This window comes from Haemorhous mexicanus, chromosome 4 (assembly GCF_027477595.1).
Source record: "Haemorhous mexicanus isolate bHaeMex1 chromosome 4, bHaeMex1.pri, whole genome shotgun sequence".
Taxonomy (NCBI): Eukaryota; Metazoa; Chordata; class Aves; order Passeriformes; family Fringillidae; genus Haemorhous; species Haemorhous mexicanus.
Genome location: NC_082344.1, coordinates 4004576 through 4027649, shown reverse-complemented (window position 1 = coordinate 4027649; position 23074 = coordinate 4004576). Strand labels below are relative to the sequence as shown.

The window sequence follows — 23074 nt, the reverse complement described above, 5'->3', positions numbered from 1 at the left end:
TTACCTTGTTTTTACAGTTTCTACAAATGTGTTGCTAAACTCACTGATTCACACTCATTGATTCAGTCCTCAGGCTTAAATTACTTTAATTCTGAAATCTGCTGTAAAATTCCTGGCTCTTTTTGCCAGAGACTTTGCTAGAATTTACTCTGAACAACATTGCCCTGTGTTACTTTTCCTAATGAGCTTCCCAAACTTAAAGTACTGTGAGCATGAACCAGAGAACAGCCAGCTAATCAGGTGTGTGATCATTCAAGGTATAGCTGATCTAGCAAAGATTCACATAGAAAAGTCACATTTTTAATTTTGCTGCCACAGGACTTTGCTGCACGTAAGAAACTTGAACGACCACTGCTTCATGTTTTAAATCATGTTGTAATATCCACCTTCTGTATGAGAGATGGAAACTGAGGAAGAGACTTCAGATTTCATAATTTTCAGTCAGTTGGGTCATACTTAGTCTGAATCTCTTTTAAAAAGTGTAGTGACACTTACAGGTTATGTCATGAGAGTTTTGACAAGTTTCACAACTGACGCTTTATGACAGGACTGTCCTGTCATCTCTTAGCTATGATCAGCTATTTCCAGTTTGCCTTTCCAGAGAGAAAACTCCCCAAAATTATTAATCCTACCCAAACACCCCCCTATGTTAGAAAGTAATCAGATAACCCAAACCGCAAGAAATTAGGTGTTAATTAAGAATATAAAGCAATTAAGAAGGTAAGGTCATAGAGAGGGATGAAGTAGCTGATCAAACAGGCCCACCTCATTAGTCTACTGGTGTTAGTTCTTCTCAGGAGAGTTCTAGAGCACAAAAGTTCCCCTTTTTCAATGGAAATTTCTGTTCAAAGCCCTGTGAGTACTTTGTAGGATTTCAGAGATGCAGAGGGAAATGATACTGTTTAAACAAGTGTTGGATAAAATATCTGGCTTTTCAAAACCTTTAGATGAAGATACTGTTGAGTCTGTCCTGTTCAGAGAAAAACTCCAGAGTTCATTAAATTATGGAAGTATCTTTTTGGTGTAATCATAAGTTATAAAGCAGGAACTAATTTTCTTTGACTGAGTTTAATCAGAGAATGCCAAGTTATTAAGTGTGTTTTACTACTTTTTTATCAAAAGTAATCATTCTATTGTATTATTTATGTAGAAGTGCTTGTCTGGGCTTCCATTTCCCACTTGATAGCTTGTCTTTAGAAAAAAATCTCTGAAGACTCTTATTTAGACTGGGTTTTAACTTGGAAATTCCAAAATGTGAAAATGCACATCTGTTTCCCCTAGCTTTGGTAAAGTAAGGAGAGTCTCTGCTTCCGTGAAGTAAGGACTGAACAGTGTGTGGGTTTAACTAATATTTATCTTCTTGGATTGTGAGAGAGCAAAACCTGTGAGGGTAAACAGCATTGCAGATGTTTTACCTGGAAGAAGGCTGAAGTACATAGGAGGAACCTTGTCAATTCCATAAGTGCCTGAAGGAATTTGAGGAAGAAGATCCCCACTAACTAACTAACTAACTAACTAACTAACTAACTAACTAACTAACTAACTAACTAACTAACTAACTAACTGACACACTACTTTAGTGTTCAGCCCCTTCAAGCTAACGAATTCTGGAATTAAGGCAACTTCCAATGGCTAGAATACATCCTTCATCTGCTGGACAGCAGCAGCCAGACATGCTAATACTTTGTAATACTTCCCCTTTATATTTAAATCTTGGAGATACATCTGTTGACAAGCATGTACTAGAAACAGTGCACAAACCCCAGACACAATGGAAAACATGAACTGTAACTGGAGAATAATTACTCTCCCTTCTTTCTCCCTTAAGGTATAAAAAGATCATAAAAAGGTAGAGATTTTCCATTCTTCACCTCAGAAATCAAGGAAGGAGAGAAAAGTTATTACTTTATCACCTTTTGTATTCCTATAATCTTGTGGTAAAACAGTTATTAGAATATTGTGGTATTATGCAGCAAGACAAACTAGAACAATTTATTTATTCTTTTCCAGTTCCTGGGTGTTTTCAGAGGGAAAAACCTTTTCTACAATATTATTGAAGGGAATATTGAAGGCCCTGGGTGTCTGTGCAAACAGATTAAACTGTTTAGGTTAGTTTTAGATTAACACTGATTTTGACAATGCAAACTAGTTATAAACTGCTCACAGAAGCAAACATTCATGACACTGCAAGAATCTCTGATATTTATAAGATGTGTGTTAGTATAAACTAATATTTATATAATATTACTTTCAAAAGTAACTATTTCCATATATAAGCAAATGAATGTAAAAGCAGTACTTAGGTGTGTGCATGTGCAGATCTAGTTAATGTAAGATGGATATGTGTGACTGTCTGCCTTTGATTTAATAATATCTTTACCAATAGTCAGGAAAAATGGGTTATTTAAAACTTACAGCTGTTTCAATTTTCTTCTCAATTATGAAAAGCTGCAGGACAAAAAGAATAGTACTTAGGTTCATAAAATAGTGCAAATTTTCAAGGCAGGAGTCAGAAAGGTCTTTTTCCTTTTCCAGACTAAATAAGTATGCATAGTACTACATGGGGAAATGATTTCTCAGCAGCTGTTTTTCTGTCTCAGGTGGCACATCTCACTAAGAGAAAACTCTGTGTGGGTGGGTGGGTGGGTTTTTGTTTACATGCCACAACTACCTTTTTACCAGTCAAGGAGACAAAAGTGGGTTGGGCTCTGAATATCTGAATAGTCCAGTGAAACTCTCTCCACATAAACTCCTCCCTAATGAAGTCACTTGTAAAAGCTGGGCCTTCGTGTCTAAGTCATTGAAGCAATTTTATTTTTGTCTTTTCGTTGTGGTCCTGGTCCCTAATCCCATATGAAAGCACATTAAATCTGAATTAACAATAGTGCCTGGATGCTGTTTACACAGAAAGGAGACAGAGGAGGAGGAAGCAGATAAAACAGTTGTTTTATCTCAAAAAGTGACTCTATCTTTGTAAAAAGCCCGGAGTGATGCATTTCTCTTTTGGCTTTCTATGGGCTTGCAATGGCCATTCCAGTTGAAGACCAAACCACTGAGAAAATGCTAGGACAAAATAAATAATACTGAATTTTTATGCCTTTCAATTCCTTTCTTATTTTCATTTTTTTTAACATGAAAGAAGCACTTCAGCTTTTTTAATTGAACTGAGTATGGAAGGGAGACAAATTGTTAATAATATTACAGCTCTTTTTTTTGTCCCAAGCCATTGATTATTTAAACTTTATGTAATGGAAAAATAATTTCTCTCTGAAATGCTGCCAGCTTTGCAGTCACTGCTACAGCTATTTTACAATACAGCTACCAAAAGTTTTGAAATAAAATGGGAAAATAATTTTTATTTGAAACTTTTGAAATATTTTACAGTAGACTAAAATGGGAATGAAGAAATTTGGCTAATGGCTGGGGAGGGAACCTCTCCTGTCTAACAACTAAAACCTTTTCAGTGGCTGTACTGAGGCCAGCAATAGATTAGAACCACACAGTCCAGACCTGAACCTGTCTTCCTCAAAGCTGACTTGTCAGGGATTGATTCTGAAAATGTATAGGGAATTATAAGACTGGAATCTAATTTATTCTAAATTGAGATTATTTCTAAATGCGGTGTTATTTCAGGTGAGGACAATCTTGTTTTCATAATTTCTATACAAACTAAGGAAGCAGTTACTGTCAGCCATCTCACATAAGTTTTGTGGCAACTCACATAAGCTTTGTGACAAAATTTGTGGAAAATTTTGCTTTTGAAAAGAAACTCCTTTTTAGTTGTCAATTAATGGTAGAAGAGGAAAGTAAATTATTAGAATTAGGCCTTCACTACTGCAAAATGCCTGTGTGCTTAAAAACCAAAATACTATTGCTAACTTGTCATAAATTATTTAGTTAGCTCACTTTGCACCTGTGCAAATGAAAGAAAACCAGCTTTTCATTATCATTTAATCTTTATCCATATGCAGTTCTCTAAATACAGTACATTTATGCCTACAGAAAGCAAATGTCTGAAACTTTTGGCCATAGGCACCTTAGATTTCCTTGGAATAAACTGTTTATTTCTTGTAACAAAGAATATTTGCTGCCACCTTCTGGATTTTATATTGCACAGCTACCAGTGCAAACTTGGCCCTATTCTCTGATTTTTCTACCTTGAGATGTGGTACCAGTGCCTGCTTTAGAACTGGTTTGACACAAATCTTGGTGTCTGAATTGTCCCATATTTCAGTGTAAGTGTCCCTGTGTGTGAGCATTGATGCTGAGAGCCTTATGCAGGCTCACCAGGAGCACAGCCTCTTCCAGCCCCATATCTGGGAGGTAGGAGGCTACAAGTATCTGGAGTTCAACCCCCCTGTTACAGTGTGCTCCATGATAGTATTCCAGGGTTTATTTTGGGTCTCAAAAAGCTGCCTCGAAGCAATGCTAGAGAAGTTGGAAGGTCAGCTGTTCCAAAGCTCTGGAATGAAAGCACCATTGCCCAGTGCTGATGCATTTTGATTAGATTGCAGGATTTCTGCCCCACCAGTGCCATTTCAGGGATGCATTTAGGAAATACTAGGGTTCTCTAACACAGCAGTATATTGTAAAAAAAGGCGGTTTTGTGGGTTGGAATTCATAGCTGGTCCCTGAGGGTTCCCTTTCTGGAATTCCACCTGGAGTCTGCCAGCTGTTAACACTCACAGAGAGATGTTAAGGATCACATTGACAGAGTCACTGCTGCATGTGCTGCTGGGCTCTGGAGATGCCTTGAAGTGCCTTGAACTGGACACCCAGGGACACAGAGTGCCCTGGTGTCAGTGCTGCTCAATCTGTGCATTATTTACTCATTGGTAGAATGCAACAGTGTAAAGATGAACCCTGGCTTCTGAATGATTTGGGTGCTAAGAGCAAAAATCTGTAAGAAAATAATTCAGTACGAAGGGCACCCTTTGGAGAGTGTGCATTGAGTAAGGAATGGTGCTGAGCACAGAATGATGTCAAAACAAAGCAGCAAAGAGCTGTTTGTCAGATGGGAATCCTTGCAATGATTGCAGATGTTCTGGCCACACAAACCAAGGAGATTGGATTAAGCTGACACAGGCAACAAGAATTCCAAGTGCCTCGCTTTGCAATCCAAACAGCAGTGTTTAATATTGTTTTTCTCATAATTCTATATACACAGTGTCAGGTGCTTGCATCAGTTCCACTTCAGCACTCTAGGAAGAAAACCAAGTGTACCCAGATGCCAGATATTTTGCTTTTGTTTGCAACATAGAGCCATGTGCCAACAACAACCTGCATAGAGGGGGTGTGAGGAGTAGCATTCTCACAAATCAAAGCCAAAAATCAGTTGTTATTCATGGGGTTTGGGGAAAAAAGAATTTTCTTTTAAATTTTCTTTTCTTTCTTGGTTTATACTGTATGGAAACTTTTACTTATAACATAAATGTGCTGAATTCTTTGCTTCTCAATCAGTTAAAGCTCACACTGAAACTGAATGTTGTGCTCCGTGTCACCCTTTGTAATCCAAAGTGCTCCTGTGATTGGGAGCGCATTTTACTTCTGTAATGTCTCTCCTTTTCTTCTGTTTGTTGTATGTTTCTTAAAACCATTACAATCTGCTGTTTCAGATCTAGATGGAAACATCAAGAGAAACACTCCATCTGTTCAGCAGTTCAGTCTTGACACCTATTTAGAAATGACCTGGTTATTTTCATAGCATCTTATCTTTGAATTGCCTGGAGTTATGAGGGGAGTCTCTGGTTTAAGATTTCTGTCTTAAAAATGTACAAAAAGAATGAGGATTCTTGTTTGAAAATGCTGGTTTTACGTTAATTCCCCACAAAGGAAGCCTTCATCCAGAGAGTTAATCTGTAAATTCAGGAAGTTATTTCTCTCATAGCTGAGTTTTCTCAGCCTAAGGGAGTGTGCAGTGATTATATTAACCCAGATGTTTGTGCAGGTTTCACATGCACTGCAATTAAAAAGTTTGTCAGGATATTTACAATGAGGAATGTGTTTTTCCTTTAAATGCTGTAGAGGATAACTGGAGACTTGATCAGCACACAAAGAAAAAGTCTTTGCCTGCCTTACTTAAGCTTGTAAATGAAGAGTTCAAGTCTGCATTTGTAGAGATCATTTCAACATAGAGTTTCAGGGTTTTTTTCTACTTTTTAAATCATTTGATGAAAACCTGAAGGGCTTCCTTTTGTAAGCCACCAGCCTGAAAACCACTTGTCAAACATAACTCTTGAGTGATCCCAACTTCTCCTTTATGGAATGGCATGCAAAAGTAATGTCTACTGTAAAATAAGGCCAGTTGTTGTACTGGGTACTGTGAAGTTGTGATGGGGGCACCAAGACTGCCATGAAATTACCAGGCTCACATATTTTCCCAAGAGATCTACCAGCAGTGAGTTCATTCAGAGCTTCTGAATCCACAGGGTTTTGAAGATCTTGTCAAGTTTCTTCATCATATATTGTTCCATTCCAAGCTGAGCAGAGCCATTATAAATACCATTGTGCCAAGCTGTGTAATTAAGATTTGCACTTGCTGTGCCAAACCACCAATGCAATCAGTGCAATCCCAGCTCTTTGACTTCAGGTACAGAAAGTTGCATCATGTAAAAAGGCAAGACTGGAAGAGGGAACCTTTTTAGAACCAAAGGGTTTGGAATTTTAAAGCTAGCAAATCTGGAAAAGGATCCTGGAAAAAAGAGAGGAGAAACATTTTGCACAGTGTTAGCTGTTGTCATTTCCCTGCTGCTCCCCTGCCTCACAGTGCATTCCCCACTCCAGAACAGCTGGAGCAGCACGCCAGGGTCAGGCTGGTCCTTTGCTGAGCTCTCCTCCTGGATACTTGATAAGCAATGCTCCTCCCAGATCACATCACTTGGTGTGAAGTTCTCTTTATACCTGCTTCTCATCTTTTCTCAGAGTTCAGCAAAAAAAAAAAAAAATCAGGAAATGTCTGGAAGTAGTCAGCTGTCTCTGTATGCAGAATAGATGAGCCCCTCTTGCTGTTCTTTTACCTTCATTATTTCAAAATCCTCTGACAGATATTTTATCCTGTGTAGTCACTCTTTTTTTATGGAGTTTTGTCCCCCCAGCTTGCCTCCCTCTAATCCCAGTACTATTTTCTCTCAAAATTTCTGCTCTGCCACTTAGCACTAAGTTTTCTATCTGAACCACACACAAACTCCACACTTACTATTTTTTGTGGAGCCTGCTGGTACCTCAACCTCTTATTTTTTGTTTCTTTGTTAGGAGAAGAAAGCAAAAAAAAGAGGCTTAGTTGTAAGAGATAGTAATGTTCATGTTATAAATGTTCCTACAGGAAAAATGCATTGAAATCTCTTTCTTGTTGTTTCATAATATATTATTTTTTCTCAAGCAGGAACATGGTAAGAGTGGTTCCTTTAGAGAAGGAAGGAGGACTTAAGCAGTTCTTTGTTGAAGAAATAAATTTTGTCTTTTATTTTTGCTGCAGAAATTTGAACTTTTTGTCTGAAATCCACTCATCTCCAAAACCAAACTTTTCAATTTAGTTATATAGCAGGATGTTTATAAGTTAATCATAAATTGATGATATATTAACCCTTGATTGAGGTAGCTGCTTTTATGAAAAGGCTGCCTAGGATGTGAGATCAAAACTGGTGTACTATAATATTTCCAGTCTGTGCTAATAAAATGTTTTAAAATAGTCATGAATTATATTAATTCCTCTTTTAATGTGAACATAATGGAAATATTGTTATTGGAGATGGCTTAAAATTCACTGTTAAAAATGCTTCCATAGCAAAGATGACAACAGTGTCTTGGCAGCCTTGCCATGTTGTATAAAATAATTCTAATAGCTTCTTCAGAAAACCATGAACAAAAGTTCACTGCCCTTTCCAAGTGAAATTTCAGATGGCTCCTCTACACAAATAATTAATTCCCTTGACATTTCAGCTACATTTGACTTTAGCTTTTCATCTGGACCCATGATAATGAGCAGCTCAGCTTTCCTCTAAATATCTGCTTCACAAGAGATTACATCTTGGATAAACCTGTAGGCAGAGCAGTCTTTTGAAATAGTGATAAGAATCAAAGACTTACCTGATTAGTGAAAAGAGCCTGGAAGCCAAGTTGGATCCAAGTCCCATGTGTGTAGGATGATGTGTAAATAAGAAATTGAATTCAGAGCTGGGCTTTGAGTGAGATTTTCAAAAGATCCAAACCTAGTTCAGAGCACTAATGTCATTGAGACTTTTGTTTCAGCTCTTACTGGTGCTTTAAAAATCCTTCTGTCATTGTTCTAGGCCATATAAAATACTTGTATTTGAATGCAAATGTGATCAAAATTCAGCTTTTCAGCACTGATGCATTTTCTAAACTCCTGTCTCGGAGCCACAAGCATCAATACCAACACTTGTGGAGGAAGGACAAAGCTGCTATAAATCTCCTCATTAGGGAAATATTCTTTTGGTGGTAGGGTGAACAAGTACAGAAGTATGATTATAATTTACAGATGTGCTTTACAGGAGGAGACTGAGCAAAAACATGGAAGGCAATATGAGGCTGATCAGATATCTGTGTCTCTTCATAGCACTACTTACCTTTGGCAGGGGATGTTTACTCCAAGTACCACACTGGTGTCTTAAAGTCTACCTAAAATAGTGTGTGCAACTCCAGATTGAACTTGGAAAGAGGGGAAGAAAGGAGGGAGCAAAGGGAAGAGGAAAGGGATGGGGAAGGGAAGGGAGGAGCTTTCATATTAACAGGCTGGCATAGGAAATAGACTTCCCCCCAAAATATACTGTCAGTCTGTACATGGAAGAGAAACAAAAAAAAAGCAGCCAAACCAAAGAAAAAAGCCACAAACAGACAGAGAGGAAAGGGACAAGTTTAATGATGGAAGAAAAGTACAGGTATTGACAGTGGAAAACAGGTAGAAGGGAGATCTCCAAAGGACTAAAATATTGCTACTTTCTATTTCCAGGTAAATGCAGTACAAATATTTATTGAGTTTTCCAATTTTTCCCCCTCTGAATTTCCTATAACTTTTCTGAATTTTAAGGGGGAGATGGGCCCGTTGGTCATTTTCTTCTAATGCAGTCATTATGCCAATCTAAAATTTAAAGGGGAGAGCAGAATTTTGGAGGTCCAAAATTCATAGGAGTGTTTTTTATTGGTTTGATTAGAGTTTGAATTCAGCCTGCTTTCTACATGTGCAACCAAAAGCATTCTTCTCATCTTTGATTGCAGTTTGAGTTACCATCACGGGACCAAACTACAGAGATTTTGTTTATACTTAGGAATGTTTTCTTCATCGAGATAGATGGTTCTACAAACCCTGCTATGATATACAAGGTCCACAACCTGGTCTGTAACTAGCTGAATGATAGTTTAAACAAATATACCAACAGATTCTGCCACTTTTATTCACAGAGTCATGCTTTAATCTTTAGCTTCCCACCTGGGATGGATTTTGATTCCCTTAGTTGTGAGAAACAGCACCTTGTTTTAGCTCTAGCACCACTGATGCTGATGAAAGCCATACTAAACTACTCAAATATTCACTCTAGAGTCACTGCAGGATTATACAGTACATTTCAAGATCACAGGCTCTTAAAAGTTCTCCCCAGTAGCAGTATTTCAATCCTTAGTCCCCAGTATGGCAAGTAAAAGATAAAAGACCAGAGTAAAAAGATTTAAAGTGGGAAGGAGCACTGTAGAGGCCCAAGAGAAGAAAATTAAATGTGTACACGAGGCCAGTAGGAAGACATGGTCATAATCATGATTTACTGGTAATTTCTGTGGCACAGAGTACTCTTGGAGCAAGAATCAGCACTCTACACTATAGGCAGCCCTCCAGTTCTCAGTCACTGTGCTTTCACAAGAAACTGGCTCATTACATTGCAGCTGCAAAACCCAGCTCACCTCTCTGACTGCTCAATAATTTTGATTTACAGGCTTCTCTCGTACTTGCTGGGTTCAAGGCAAACCCTGGCTAAAAATATGCCTGCATGTGGGATGTGAAATTTCCCCAAAATGGGAAATTTAAAGCTATTTGTCCAGCTGTCTTTCCACCTCTTTTTAGTCTTCATAACACTCCAGCATCTCTTATAGCACGTTCTCTGTGAAATCACAGAGGCAATTCATGATTTTGGATCACAGCTGATCCACATAGCTTACAAGCTAAGCCCCTGGCTGATCAATCAGATTCCTGTGGAAGGACCTTCAAGCCAGGACAGATTCTGAGTGAATTCCATGAGGCTCTGTGCGGGCCAAAGGTCTATCCAGTTGTGTTCTGCTAGTGATCAGTCAGAGTCTAACACTGTATCTATTTTATGCTGTGTTAATAATACATATTACTATTAGTTAATAAGGCACTTTAAAAAAAACAACACCAAAGTCCTCTAATCCCTAGGTCATCAGAACACAGTTGGGGAGAGGGACAGGAAGAAAGCTGTTCTCTGTTAATTTGGCATACCAGGAATATTGCTCACTGTTTCTATTGTTGTAGTCCTAATGCAAAAACCTAGTGTCCTGCTCACTTCATGCAATGGCACCTCTCCATTTCAGGGTGTCATCTCTAGAAAGCACCTGATAAAATGCATAAATGTGCTAAAAATTTTAGATCTATTTTGATTCCTTTAAAAAGTTCAAATATTTTGGACCCAGATTTGATGTGATACATCTGACATTCTTAAATAAGCTAAGGAATACCACTGGCACAGTCTGTGTGCCAGGTGACCACTGCAAACCAGTGACTGCAAGCAAAATGGACACTAAGTTTCTGCTTAGAAACCAGCTTTACTCTTGAATAACCGATGGCTTCCACACCTGTGCCGTGACGCCAGCTTTCTTGGCTGAAAATTTTGGCCTCGGAGCAGTAAACAAAGAGGATGAGGTGGTTTCTGGCTTAGAAAAGGCAGAGTAGCCTGTGGGTGAATACGATTCGTTCCCTGGGAGAGAGGCATTGGATGGGAACGAAGGCTGGGACCCGTAGGCTGGCACGGAGTACACCGAAGAGGGCCGGGCCCTTGTGGGAGAGCCAGCTCCAGGTGGAAGGTAGGTGGGTAAAGGCAGGGTTTGCTTTGAAGGGGACAGCTTCGACGTCTGCTTCATGGCAAGGCTTTCCTTAGGAGGCTGGAAAGTAAATAAAGATGGATCGAGTTGATAAGGTTGATGTTTCATGATATCCAAAGCATTGAGACCTTTCTTAGGTTTTCTTTTTGTGTTTTTGGTAGCAGCAGGGGCCTTAGAGGAAGGCTTGGTAGCAGCAGGAGGGTAAGAGGGGCAGTGGATGGGATTATAAGCGACGGGTGGAGGTGCTCGGACGTTAGATGAATATTTCCAAGAAGCTGGTAAAGATGGAGTTGGAGATGCTGCTCGTGCCATGTTTGCCTGCACAGTCTCTGAATCCACCACGTACTTCTCCATTCGGGAATGCCTCCTGGCAAACAGCTGAGCTCCTTTCCCACTCATAGCTGGTGGCATCTCAAAAGGCTTGGTTTCTGCAGCGCTTGGGGTGACTGGTGTTGCCTTGGGGGCAAGGTTTGGACTCACCAGGCTGGCCTGAGGCCCTTTGAAAGGACCAGCAAGGTCGAGAGTGCTTGGGGGATGGACGGGAGAATGAGGATACTGTGGAGATTTGGGTGGTGCAGGATATGCTGCCTGAGGTGAGGCTGGTGCTGGGAAAGGAGGCTTGTTGGAAGCCGCAGCTGAAGGTGACCAAACCGGTGAAACTGGAGAACTAGCAGAAGGAGAGACCTTGAGTGAAGGCTTTGGAGCAACAGGAGGAGGGGCCTTTTGTTTAGATGCTTGAGTCTGCATGAAGTTGCAAGCTTCTGCTCCCAAACTGAGGTAGTCTTCTTCGGGTCCTGACTCGAAACCAGCTCCAGTCCCTTTTTTGCCCTCTGCATTGTGTACAAGGGACAGCAGGGCGGGATTAGGATTTACTTTGGGTGCGTCTTTGAAATTGAACATGGGTTTGGAAGTACTTCTTCTCTTTGCCTCCTGCAGTATCCCAGTTCTTTTGGCTGGCACGGCAATCCTTTCATCCCTGGACGCGATGTGTTCCGTGGGCTCCGTGGCTGCCCACGGGGGCGGGGCAGCCTTGCTGGCCACAGGAGCTGAGACAGGTCTGTAGAAAGCCTCAGCTGGTGGGCTGACAGAGCAGTAAGGAGGTGGTGCTGCTGCATCTGAAAGGGGACTGGTGACATTTCTTACAGGTGAAAATGGTGCAGCTGCTCGGTTTTGAACTCCAGAAGGGAAGGGTTTTGCTGTTTTATTCAAAGATGCTGCCTTTTGAGTTCCAGAGGACTGAAAAGAGAGGTTTGTGCCAGGTGCTAAGCCAAAGCCATTTTGTTGTACCACTTTGCTGTGATTCTGGCTCACGTCTGTGTAGCTTTTGCTCACACAGCTCTGCTGTCTTGACATTTCCTCCTCTTTTGATTGATAGACAGAAGAGCTCACTTTCTGGAAGTTCTCTGTCACGGTGCTTTCCCTGTGCTCCTCTGTCTGCACTGTGCTTGCCTTCATCTCCTCTTGCTCCGCCGTAATCTGATCCATCCTCTGCCGCCTCTTGGCAAACATGAGGGCCCCTTTCCCTGTGCTGTCTGCAAGCGTCTGCATCTCCTCTCCACTTTTTGTCTTCTTTTCCACCTCGAGCAGACCACTGTCCCAGTCGAATGTCACGATCTTGCCGTCCTTGTCAATGTCAGAGAAAAAATCTTCATCTATTTCCGACTCGCTCGTTGCAAGCAAACTCACCTCAAAAGTGTTTTCCTTGTCCCCCTCTTCACCTTCACCCTCTTCCTCCTCGTCCTCGTCACGTTCTAACTCCCCGGTCCCGTAGCTGACTAAAGTGTATTTCCTCGCCCTTTGGCGGCGCTTCTTGAACATCAACACCCCCTTGGAATTGGGGTTGGGAGCTGCTGTCAGCAGCAGTGCAATGCTTTTACATTTAGATTTGGCTTCTTTCACCTGCTTCTCCGACAGGCTCTCGCTTCGTCGGAGCCCTGGGGAAGGAATCAGAGTGCACAATTAATTCATGCAGCCCACCAAACTGCCAGGAGACTCACTAAAGTGCATTTTTCTGTATGGAAACCTTTCTTTTGTATGGAAAGTTCATTATACTTAAGTTTTTCTCATAGTATCAGCTGTGTTATAAATTCCATACCCAGCATTCCTTGGACACACACCCATGCAAGTTCAAAGGCTACGTCACTTTCTTTAGAACTCTCTTAGCTCAACAGGAACATTACCCCTGTCTTTATTTCTAGCATTCTTAATTTTTATTCCCAGCACCAACAGGTAGGTGATATTTTGTCATTTATCCACCTTCTGGTCTGGTATTTTCCAAGTATTTGACTACAAGTTCCTAGGCTTACAGCAGCCATTCCCAGCCAGGCAGGCCCACGACTGCTTAATATCTGAGACCAAATGAAACTGAGCAGATTCTGTCTGACAGTGGCAGCAGCTTCTGCCATTTAGGTGCTTTTTTTACTCCTGTAAATTGCAAACTTACTGAAAGTCAGTATGCTACTGTGTATTAGCTGTTTAAAAGCAAGTATACATCCAGAAGGACATACACAGAAAATATTAGCATTAACTTTCAGCCCCTTGGTAGATGTGGGAGTTTGTCCATGGTATGCAATGAAAGCAGGTTTTAGTCTTTAAACAAGCATTATTTGCCTGAAATATAAATTCTGTACGATATCACATATACAGAATATTTATTTTGGAAATGTGGCAAGAGTGAATACGCATTTAAGAACAGAACCAAGGAGACTCAACTAACTTCTCAAGGGTATTCACTGGAGTATCAATGACAATATTTCTGAAAGCATAAAGTACTGGTTTTCACCAGGTCATGTGAAAGAGGAACAGATGCAGCTGCAAGGCTGATGGATGCACTGGACATCAGTGTGACTGCTTTCTTGTAAAGGGACATGGAGCATGTCCCTCATGGGGCAGTGGTAGTCAGGTGGTGTCCCTGCTGCTTTCCCTTCCTCGTACTCTACCACTGAACCTCATCCATGACAGCCTCAATAGCTCCTCCCTTCAAAAAACCTGGAATTTAAAGCTATTCCTGACTAAATAGTCACAAGGAAAAAAAAAACATGCTTCTAATAAAAGTAAATTATTTAGTATCTTTTTCTGGCATAAATAAAACAAACTTTTTAAAGAAAGCCATGCTGTGTGTTTTCTAGTCATGATCCTTTTAGCCATGTCAGTAGATGGAGTCTGATACTTCTCCTATTAAAGACAATTGGAGTTTTGCCATTATGCCAGATGACTGCACAACTGGACCAATGGTCCTCACAAGAATCTATAAAAGAGAAAAGAGCATGCCACCCAAACCAGCAATTTGTAATATTTTATTGTTGGAGAGCCAAATCACAAAATCCTTAGCTCAGTCCTGTGACAATCCAATTGCTTACAATAGTCACTGAAGATATTTTCCAAAACTATGGGTTTTAGTGTTGGAGTGCTACCTATTCAGGTAAATATAATCTGAATAATATTTACAGAGAAAATTTCTGCTAAAGAGACCAGACACCCATAAGAAAAGTTCTTCTCTAGTTCAGACTTAAATGCTGCATAATAACTTCCCTTTTTGCAGAAAGCATGCATAGTGCTTGCTGCACACAGAGCATTCACTATGCTGGGAAATTTGTTTTTTCTAATGTGTAGACAGGTTAGTAGTAGTAGTAGTAGTTGTAGTAGTAGTAGTAATAATAATAATAAAGAAAAATGTATTAAATCAATGGTTCCTAAGGATAATGACCTGCCACTAATTTAGAAGAAACTGAGATTGTCATAGTTGACATGGGAAAAGGACAGGACTTCTTGAAAGAAGAGTTTATCACATAAAAAGTAGTTCATTCTTTTAAGACAGGCACTGCAAGTAATTCCCTAAGAAATGCAGGCAAAGTCCCACAGTTGGTTCTGACTTTGCAGCCAAAATGTGAAGCATGTGCACTTTTCTTTTATACTTCATTTAATATGCCCAAAATATGTGGGTTGCATACAGACACTTAGGCATAAGTAACTGCCTAATCCACTTGCCAATGAGACACAAATGGTTATCATGCTAAAAATATGCTTCCAGTGGAATTAGCAGTGGGTTAGCAGAGGAGTTCCAACGCTGCATATGAAATAGTTTGTTGTTACAGTATCTCACTGCACACATTCAAGCACCTTTGACATACTGCTACTAAATCCCCAGACAGGATTCTTCACATTGCTGGGAAGGAGCAAGCAACCAATAGAAAACTCCCAGATGAATAAAATAACAAATAAATAAATGGATTAATTAATAAATAATACACCTCTACACCCAGTGAATCAATATTGCCTCCAGTGCAAGTTTCCTTCCATGTAAACTTCTTGGACACATTTTGAGGCTGACCTCTGGGTCTGGGAGTCAGGAGAAATAACATGTTCACTTTACAGTCTAGAGAAGGCTGACAAAACCAAAAGGATCATGTAACAGTTATACACATGCTGGTGTCTGTCAAAATCTCTTCTGCAGACAAGATCAAGCTTTGCTGCTAGACTTTTTTATTAACTTTTCAAAGCAGTGGCATGGCTTTGGTTTTAGATGATGCAAATGACAACGCAAAGCTTTTGCTATAAAAGGAGAAAGCCACAGGATTCACTGAGACATGTGCAAGCAACTTGCTCTTTTTGTTAATATTTTACAGATTGCCACTGAATATGAGTTAGAAGACCAGCAGAGTTCAGCCCTTTCAGGAGATGTAAGTATTTTTAGTTGGACAAAGTCATGAGTTAATTTCAAAGTGGAAGTCTACAAGCAAAGTTATTCAGCGCAGTTAAGGCATGGGTACACTCTTGGCTCATCACCAGGAGCATTGTATTACCCTGAAAAAATACAAGAAAAAAAGCAAGAACAGAAACATCATTTAAAAAAAGAGAGAGGGAAAGTTAGAAAACTGCAGAAAAAAATCTCTCAACATTTTTTTTCCTAATCCATTCTAAATCCTGAGATTAAATCCAAAGCTACAAGAGATGCCCCCAGGCAGTGCAAATATTAGATGGGACATACTCACTTGCGTGCCTTGCCCTGTGCTTGAGAGGTCTGTGTTCCTTTTCCGAGTGCTTGCTGTCTTCTCCCTGCACTGTGGCTTCTGCTGAGACTGCAAAGGAGAGGAGGGAAGGAGGTGCTTCTGACTGCCCTCCTTCTACTTGAGAATCAACACACCCCCTTTCAGACAGAGACCTGGGCGCTTCCTTCTCCCTGTCTGAGCAGTCCAGGATCACCTCCACCCTGGGGATAGATGGAGCTGCACCTTGGATCCTCCTGACCTCCTTGCTGCTAGAAAAGTGGACTACTTTGTTTGACCACTGGATGTTGCCCTCCTTCACACCCAGGGGAACTGTGATGAGGGGGCTGCTCCCGCCCTGTTGTGCACTGGCTCCTCTGCCTAAAGGAGGGAACTTCTCTGCCCCCAAGAGAGTCACAGCAGGAGCACTGGTGGCCTCGTGGGTGTCATTTGAGAGGGACACCTGCAGCTCAACCATAGCACCTGGCCCTTCTTCTGCCGTCCCTCTGATGCCAGCCTCGTCTGTCACGATCACTTTGGGGGTGGCTATCACTTTAGGAGGAATTCTGTGGCTTTGTGTTGTCTCTTGTTTTGTTTCAGCAAAGTGTGTGTTGCTTTCCGCTGCTCCATGGTGAGTCCCACTGTAAATCTCTGTGATGCATAAATCTCCGTGGGGTATCTCTTGCTCTGTGTTCATTTGCAGTGTGGTGTTCTCCCCATAGTCCTCAATTTTTATGTCCTCGTGCTTCCCATTTTCTCTTTCAGCATTCAAGGTTTCATTTATTCCACTGGAGGATCTGCACATACATAAACAAGTCAAGAAATTAGGCTGCTGTAAGAACAGCCATTGTAAATAGAGTTGCAAAGGCAATTTCTGCGTAGTATTTCTCCACCCAAATTAATTGTGGCACCTTCTAGCAGGTCCACTTAAATAAAAGAATTTTCCTAGAATGTAGACATCTTAAATAGAAGCGTCTTTGTATCTCTCAAAATTTTTCAATTTAGCAGTGCAGTAAGAGGGAAACTACATTACTTTGGTAGAGCTGTGACCTCACTACTAACCTGAAATGTGGAATTGTATCATTGTTAACATCAGTGTGCTTTCACAGATACATTTCTGTTACACGGTTTCCAGAGAAATGCTGCTGAGACTTTTGAGACAGTACTTCTTCATATTTCACATGTCTGTGAGAAAACTGACTTTGTATGACACCACAGGAACGGTTAATTTTGTGCTCTGTAGCCACTCCTGCAACTGTTTTTGGCACCATCCTTACATGTGGTTCCTGTCCCAAATCATTCACTCTCTAAAGAATATAGAAGTACTGGATAAGAACGAGAGGGAGGGAAATGCATATTTGAAATACACATTCAAAGAATTCCTGAGAGGATCAGCATCCTTATATATCATGGATTAAATGAAATACTCTGGGCCTATTCTGGTGATCCAGCAAAAAAGGGTAGTGGACCTATACAATATTTCCCACCTGTTTAAAAATATACTATTTCCAACTGGAAAATGTTGTTCTCACTTACAAAACCTACAATATATGTCAGTGTAACTCCTTTTTCTAAACTATTAATTCCTCTGGCCCAGTTAAGCTTATTTACTGCTCTCATGACACCTGTTGTACTCTTTAGCACCTTCTTGCAGTACTCTGGGCCATACAGAGTGCTATTAATTTGAGGAGAAACCTCTGTACAGCAAGGCTGCAGCGTGGTATTTAGAGTTTCTATCTGCTAGAAGATAGCAAAGCACTTTTTCAAATGTGGCAAGTGGTAGGTGTCCCCAGTAAAGTCCCCATCAAGTACTATGGAGGTTTTTGAGATCAAAAGCAGCCCTGGCTATTCTGAAACTTTGGAACCCCCTAAAATTAGAGGTTGGAAGAAGCAGCAGAAGGAAAGAATCTGTCAGTGTGCTGAAGAAACTTCAATATCGCTTGCTTTTCAGGCACGCAGCTCACTGCTGGTGGCAGCCTGGGTCTGCCTCGAATAGCTCGAGAGGTGTAACATCCATTTCACCACACATGGGGCTTGGTAAAGGTCAGACAGATTTTCATTTAGGGAGCTCCTTGTGAGTGCTGCTGGATCCCATCGGATGGTGCTGTTTGGATGATCAATTGTGCTGCTCTCAGGCACAGATAAATTACAGAAACCTGTAAACATTTCCTTCTAAGATATGGACTGGGGGCTGGGCCAGCTAAATGCTAGCCTTTATTGGTAGTTGAATGATTGTGTGTATGTGTGGGAGAGAAAGATTTCCACCTTAAAAGGCCCTTGCTACGTATGGATATACTTCTACTCTATATAGACATAATTGTGCATCCTGTGTCAAAAGACAGAATACTGGGTATGATTTCTTTTTTGTAGTTTCAGATTCTTTTTTGTCAAATGATTGTTTCTGTTTCAGGCCTTTCCAGCTCACTTCAGGAACAACAGCCCTGGTGTAATTCCAGGAAGGAAGCAGAACTCCTGGAGTCAGCATGGCAGGGTTTGTCATAGGCTCATGTTTTTGCTCCCTACATGGAGTATTTCATGTCGGCATGCACTGAGCACTCCCTTCTTCCCCCTAAAAAGTTCTTTCCAGACTCAGCAGTAGCCCAGGAGCTGCTAACATTGATGTGAGAAGGCAGGCTGGCCTTTCAGTGTCTGTCCCCTCTCTCCACGTTTCCCGGATCCATCCGCTCAGCATTTGCCGGGAAGCTCAGTGAGATGCTCCCCCACACGGCACCGGGGAGTGCCCGCCCTGCAGGGTGTCGCTTTCCTCTCATCCTGTAAACCGAGCATTTTCTGGGCACTGCTGCTGGTCACTAACTCACTGTGGCTTACACGGCATTGGGAAAACTTTTGGGAGACATCAAAGGCCAAGCACCATTTTAAAAACTATTTTTAAAAACTTTTAAAAGCCCAATTTTCCTCTCAGTAAGATTTGTAAGAGCAGAATTCGGTCAACAATTAATGCCTGTGAAAATCCATCCTTCATGCAAAAAAATCAGGGACTTTCCAATGGAAAGTATTCTTCCCTGCTAACAAAAGATACTTAGATGTAAAGATCACCAGTGGAATGCCACTTAAATTATTCTTCTCTCATGCTTTCCAGCATTTTCTTGAGATGGCTGCTAACAAGTGGCTACTCAGGAAAGGAAGGATTTGCTTCTCATTGCTCTCAAAGGATGCTAAGACACTTCCTGAAAAATCTTTATGGGGGTAGTGCTGAGAGGGATAGTACCCACAAATGAGGTGGGAGTGGAAAATGAGTGTTTCAGTCCATTCTCCCATACCTGGGGAGATATAGACAGCAAGGACTGGGATTTGGGAGAGATGAGCTGATGAGAAGAAGTTTAAAGATTCTCACAGTGAATTTTTTTAGAACATTTTAGTCACTTCCACAGTGTTGAGCAACTCCAATTTTCCTAAAACTTCTGACATGGTTTCATTCCATGAAAGACTGAATTATATGGTATAAACACTGTTTTGGTTCTGATTTTCAGGACATGCCTTGCTGTTCACCATGCATTCTAGCAGGGGCAATGGAGAGTCCCTTTCAGCTGCAGCATCCTGTGGCCTTCAGACAACTGAAATATCAGTTATGGAACAGGCAGGAGTCAAAGTATGTGGAGCTATTTCTATGGCTGAAGAGAAGACAGCTGGTCAGCCACAAATGTCATTCTCACAAGTGCAGGTCCAATAGCCACGTTATGAATTAAAAACAGAAGAATGCAGCTATCACATGAGGAACACTCAGCTGCTCCCCTGCTGAACCAGGAGCAGGAGCTATGCACTCTGGGGAAGGTAAGCTCCAATCCTCAGCTACCACTGTCCCCCTGATCCCATCACACTGATCCATTACTCAGCCCCAGACAACATGTACACACAGGCCATGCAAAATGTCTGTTATAAATAAAATGAGCACTCCTTGAGAGCATCTAGTTTTGAAGGCAGACTGTCACTTTGAACTGCTAAGCCCTTGAGGAAAGCTCCTTTGTGCAGGTTGCAGGAACCATGAGGAATTCCATATGCTGTGTAGACATCCCTGGTAACCAGAGACAAGTGCCTGTTTTCAGCCTTTCCAGGGACCCTGCTCTGGTAGCTGTCATGATGAATTCTGATCCTTTCCTGGTCCTGCCTGTGAGAGGGAGCTGCAGTAGCTCTGGGGGGAGCCTTAAGTCCTTACAAGGAGTGTGGGAGTTTCAAGAATTTTCTTCCTCTTCTTACCCCCACTGAAGGCAACTTGGAGTTCATCCTGTCTGAATTCAGTCTGGGGAGAATGTGCTTTGCTGTAGGTGGCTCTGAATTCAGGTTGCCTTTATTACACCGATGGCAATTACAGAGCAGGCATTGGAATAGACTGATGCTCAGTCAGCAGCAATGCTGGCCTGCTTGCAAGTTTGCATCAAGCTTCTCTGCTCTAAGAAACTCAAAGCATTTTCAAAAACTGAAATTCCCTCTCACTATTTTGCAAAGGCAGAAACTGAGACCCAGAGAGCTGTGGCTTCCCCCACCTCATCTAGTGAGGTGATAACAGCTACAGAAATAGAATTCATGACTTCCAGACCCTCTCCTCCTCCTGACCACTAACACATTTTGCCACCCAAGAAGACCATTTGCCGTGTCATCATCAAGGCATATCTGGGTAGCACAGTTTCTCCATCTCTACAGCCTTTGTTTAATGTAAGCCTCACTTCCCTATCTGTAGGGAATAACAACACTTCACTGCTTCAAAGGGGTGCAGGGAATAACTGAACTCAAGGCTCTGCAGTATGCATATATGGTAGTAGACATCTTGCAAGTATTAATACTTACATTTGGAGACTGTACTATTAATTCTGTGCCTGACTGCTGCTGTTCAAATTATATACATTAATTCCTTCAGCTCAAATTCTCTGTCTTCCTTTTCCATCCAAGCAGAGTTACAGACATTAACAACAGGACTATCAGAACCTCTCAGTATAAGTCTGCAAAACAAAGCCAGCATTTTCCAGGTGATTCACTGAATTGCACCAAAGCATCCTGAGCATTCCTGTACCTCTTGATAAGCATCTGCAGGACGTCAGTCAGGCTTTCCATCAGAACAATGACTTCAGCATAGGTTAGGTCTCCACAAGGCTTGCCATTGATAGACACCACCTCATCCCCCTCACACAGTCCAGCCTTGGCTGCTTTGCTTTTGCTGCGAACCTACAACGAGTCAAAGAACAATTCCAAATTGCACAATTAACATTCATTTGAAAACAGCAACAAGCATGTCCTCAGCATACTTTTTGCCTGTGCAAAAACATTGATAATATTGATCATAAACAAATTTACAGTAACACAAATTAATGACTTGCCTCAGTTGAGGTTAATACTATTCTGGCCAGTAATAATACAAAACCTTCTGCTTTACTGAGCTTGTGAGCTAGGTGTCAAACAGAATAGATGAATTAATTTAAAACTGGGAGACATGGAAGTTTGAGACAGACAACAATCAATTGGTCACAGTTTAGCAGGACTGCGAAAAAAGCCCCATTAGTTTCCCTGAAAATGAAGACTACTAAGGGCTGAAATCTGCACTGAGATTGTAAAAGAAGAGTCTGTAAATTCAAGCCTCTCTGGGCAGAGTATCAATATCTACATGCTGGTCACTTTTTCCTTGGAAGCCCAACTGTAGTTTTAGTCTCCAAACTATAGACATCTGCATCCCTGGAGATCCTAAATCCATGTTTAGTCATGTGAGTAGGTGCCCTGATTTATTAAAGCACACCTGTTATGGTCTAAACTTCCCTGTTAAGTTCTCATTCAAGAATCCTGTGCAGCTCAGTTTTTCAGTTTCACTCCTTTTTCCACTGGCAGTGTGTTATAACTTATCACAGTCTTTGCATAACGAAACCCAGACAGCTCTAACACTGCTCAAGGTATGCCTACAGTTGATGGCTATTTTTGAAGTACATATTTGGCAAAGAGTGTGTTATATTAACCAGGATTCTTGCACAAATCTATTTTACAATGACATATACACAAAAAAAAGGCTGGCCTTGAGTTCTTTGAGCTCAGTCTTCTACCTGTTGGTGTGAATACTTTGGCCTTATACCACATCCAGCTGTTCATTCAGCATGTTTCCCTTGTTAATTCTCATAGTGTTTTCTTGAAAATGTTTAGAGAAGCAGCATTTCTACCACTCTCACAGTAGCAGAGTCAGTCCCTACTCACTGTAGGAAAGCTACTTCTGATATACTCCGGACCTGAGGGTAGAACTGCCCCGCAGACTCTTGGAATTGTCCCAGATTTTCTATTAAGCCACTGGGCTGGTACCTAAGATACATTTCAGAAAGGAAGTTCCTTGGAGTCAGGATGATGTGGGCCACAACAGTAAGACTGCACATTTTTCTGTGGCAGGGCCACCATACCTATCTCTGCTGTTTCAATTTACACATTCCTATATGTCACATTTAGGCTCTTGGAGCAGCAGAGGAACAGGAGCCTGGTGCATACAGAAACCAGTTTCCACCTTGCAGAGTTAACATTTACAAATATGGAGTGGTATGCTGCTCTGTTTATCTCCCCTTGGACAAGAGCATAAACATCCTTGTGCCTTGGGAAGAAATGACACTTTAGACAGTGTTTAGAAGGTTTTGCTTCATATAAGAGCTAGAATTTGGGATGAGGTCTTGTTACTGTCTTTTTTTAATAGGAGGATATGCTATTAAAATTTTACAAGACATTCTTGGCCTGAATGTAAATATTTAATGTAGATGCCATGAAGAATTTTGAGTGAGCCTTTTTCAGAAAATCTATAAACATCCATTATAGAAACCTGTGAACTCCAAAATAGCATAATGTGATACCTAGACTGTGAGAAGAAAACTTGTTTCTCTTTCTTTAATTAGTGTTTGAGGGACTCCTTGATAGCATTTAGAAGAAAAAGAAAACAGACCAGGAGATTGATTTTCTTTTCAAAGTTCTTAAAATGTTCTCTCAGTCCATTTTTTCTGCCGTGTGAAGTGTTGAGAGATCCCCAAATTTCCAAATTTGAACAATATCCATATAAA

General features: G+C 41.0%; 1 protein-coding gene across 2 annotated transcripts in view; it reads right to left on the bottom strand.

Annotated features, from left to right (window-relative positions):
- The window catches only part of SYNPO2 (synaptopodin 2), a 78018-nt gene that overhangs the window by 5601 nt on the left and 49343 nt on the right, over positions 1–23074 (bottom strand). Inside the window, exons 2-5 of one of the 2 annotated variants that reach the window (XM_059843685.1) lie at positions 21073–21224; positions 16053–16843; positions 10816–12995; positions 5111–6691 (exon numbers count right to left, since the gene is read on the bottom strand). In XM_059843685.1, coding sequence (XP_059699668.1) covers positions 6641–6691; positions 10816–12995; positions 16053–16843; positions 21073–21224 — 3174 coding nt within the window. In that variant the 3' untranslated portion in view covers positions 5111–6640. Of the gene's footprint in view, positions 1–5110; positions 6692–10815; positions 12996–16052; positions 16844–21072; positions 21225–23074 lie in introns of those variants that run through there. The other variant, XM_059843684.1, reaches the window with a different exon arrangement.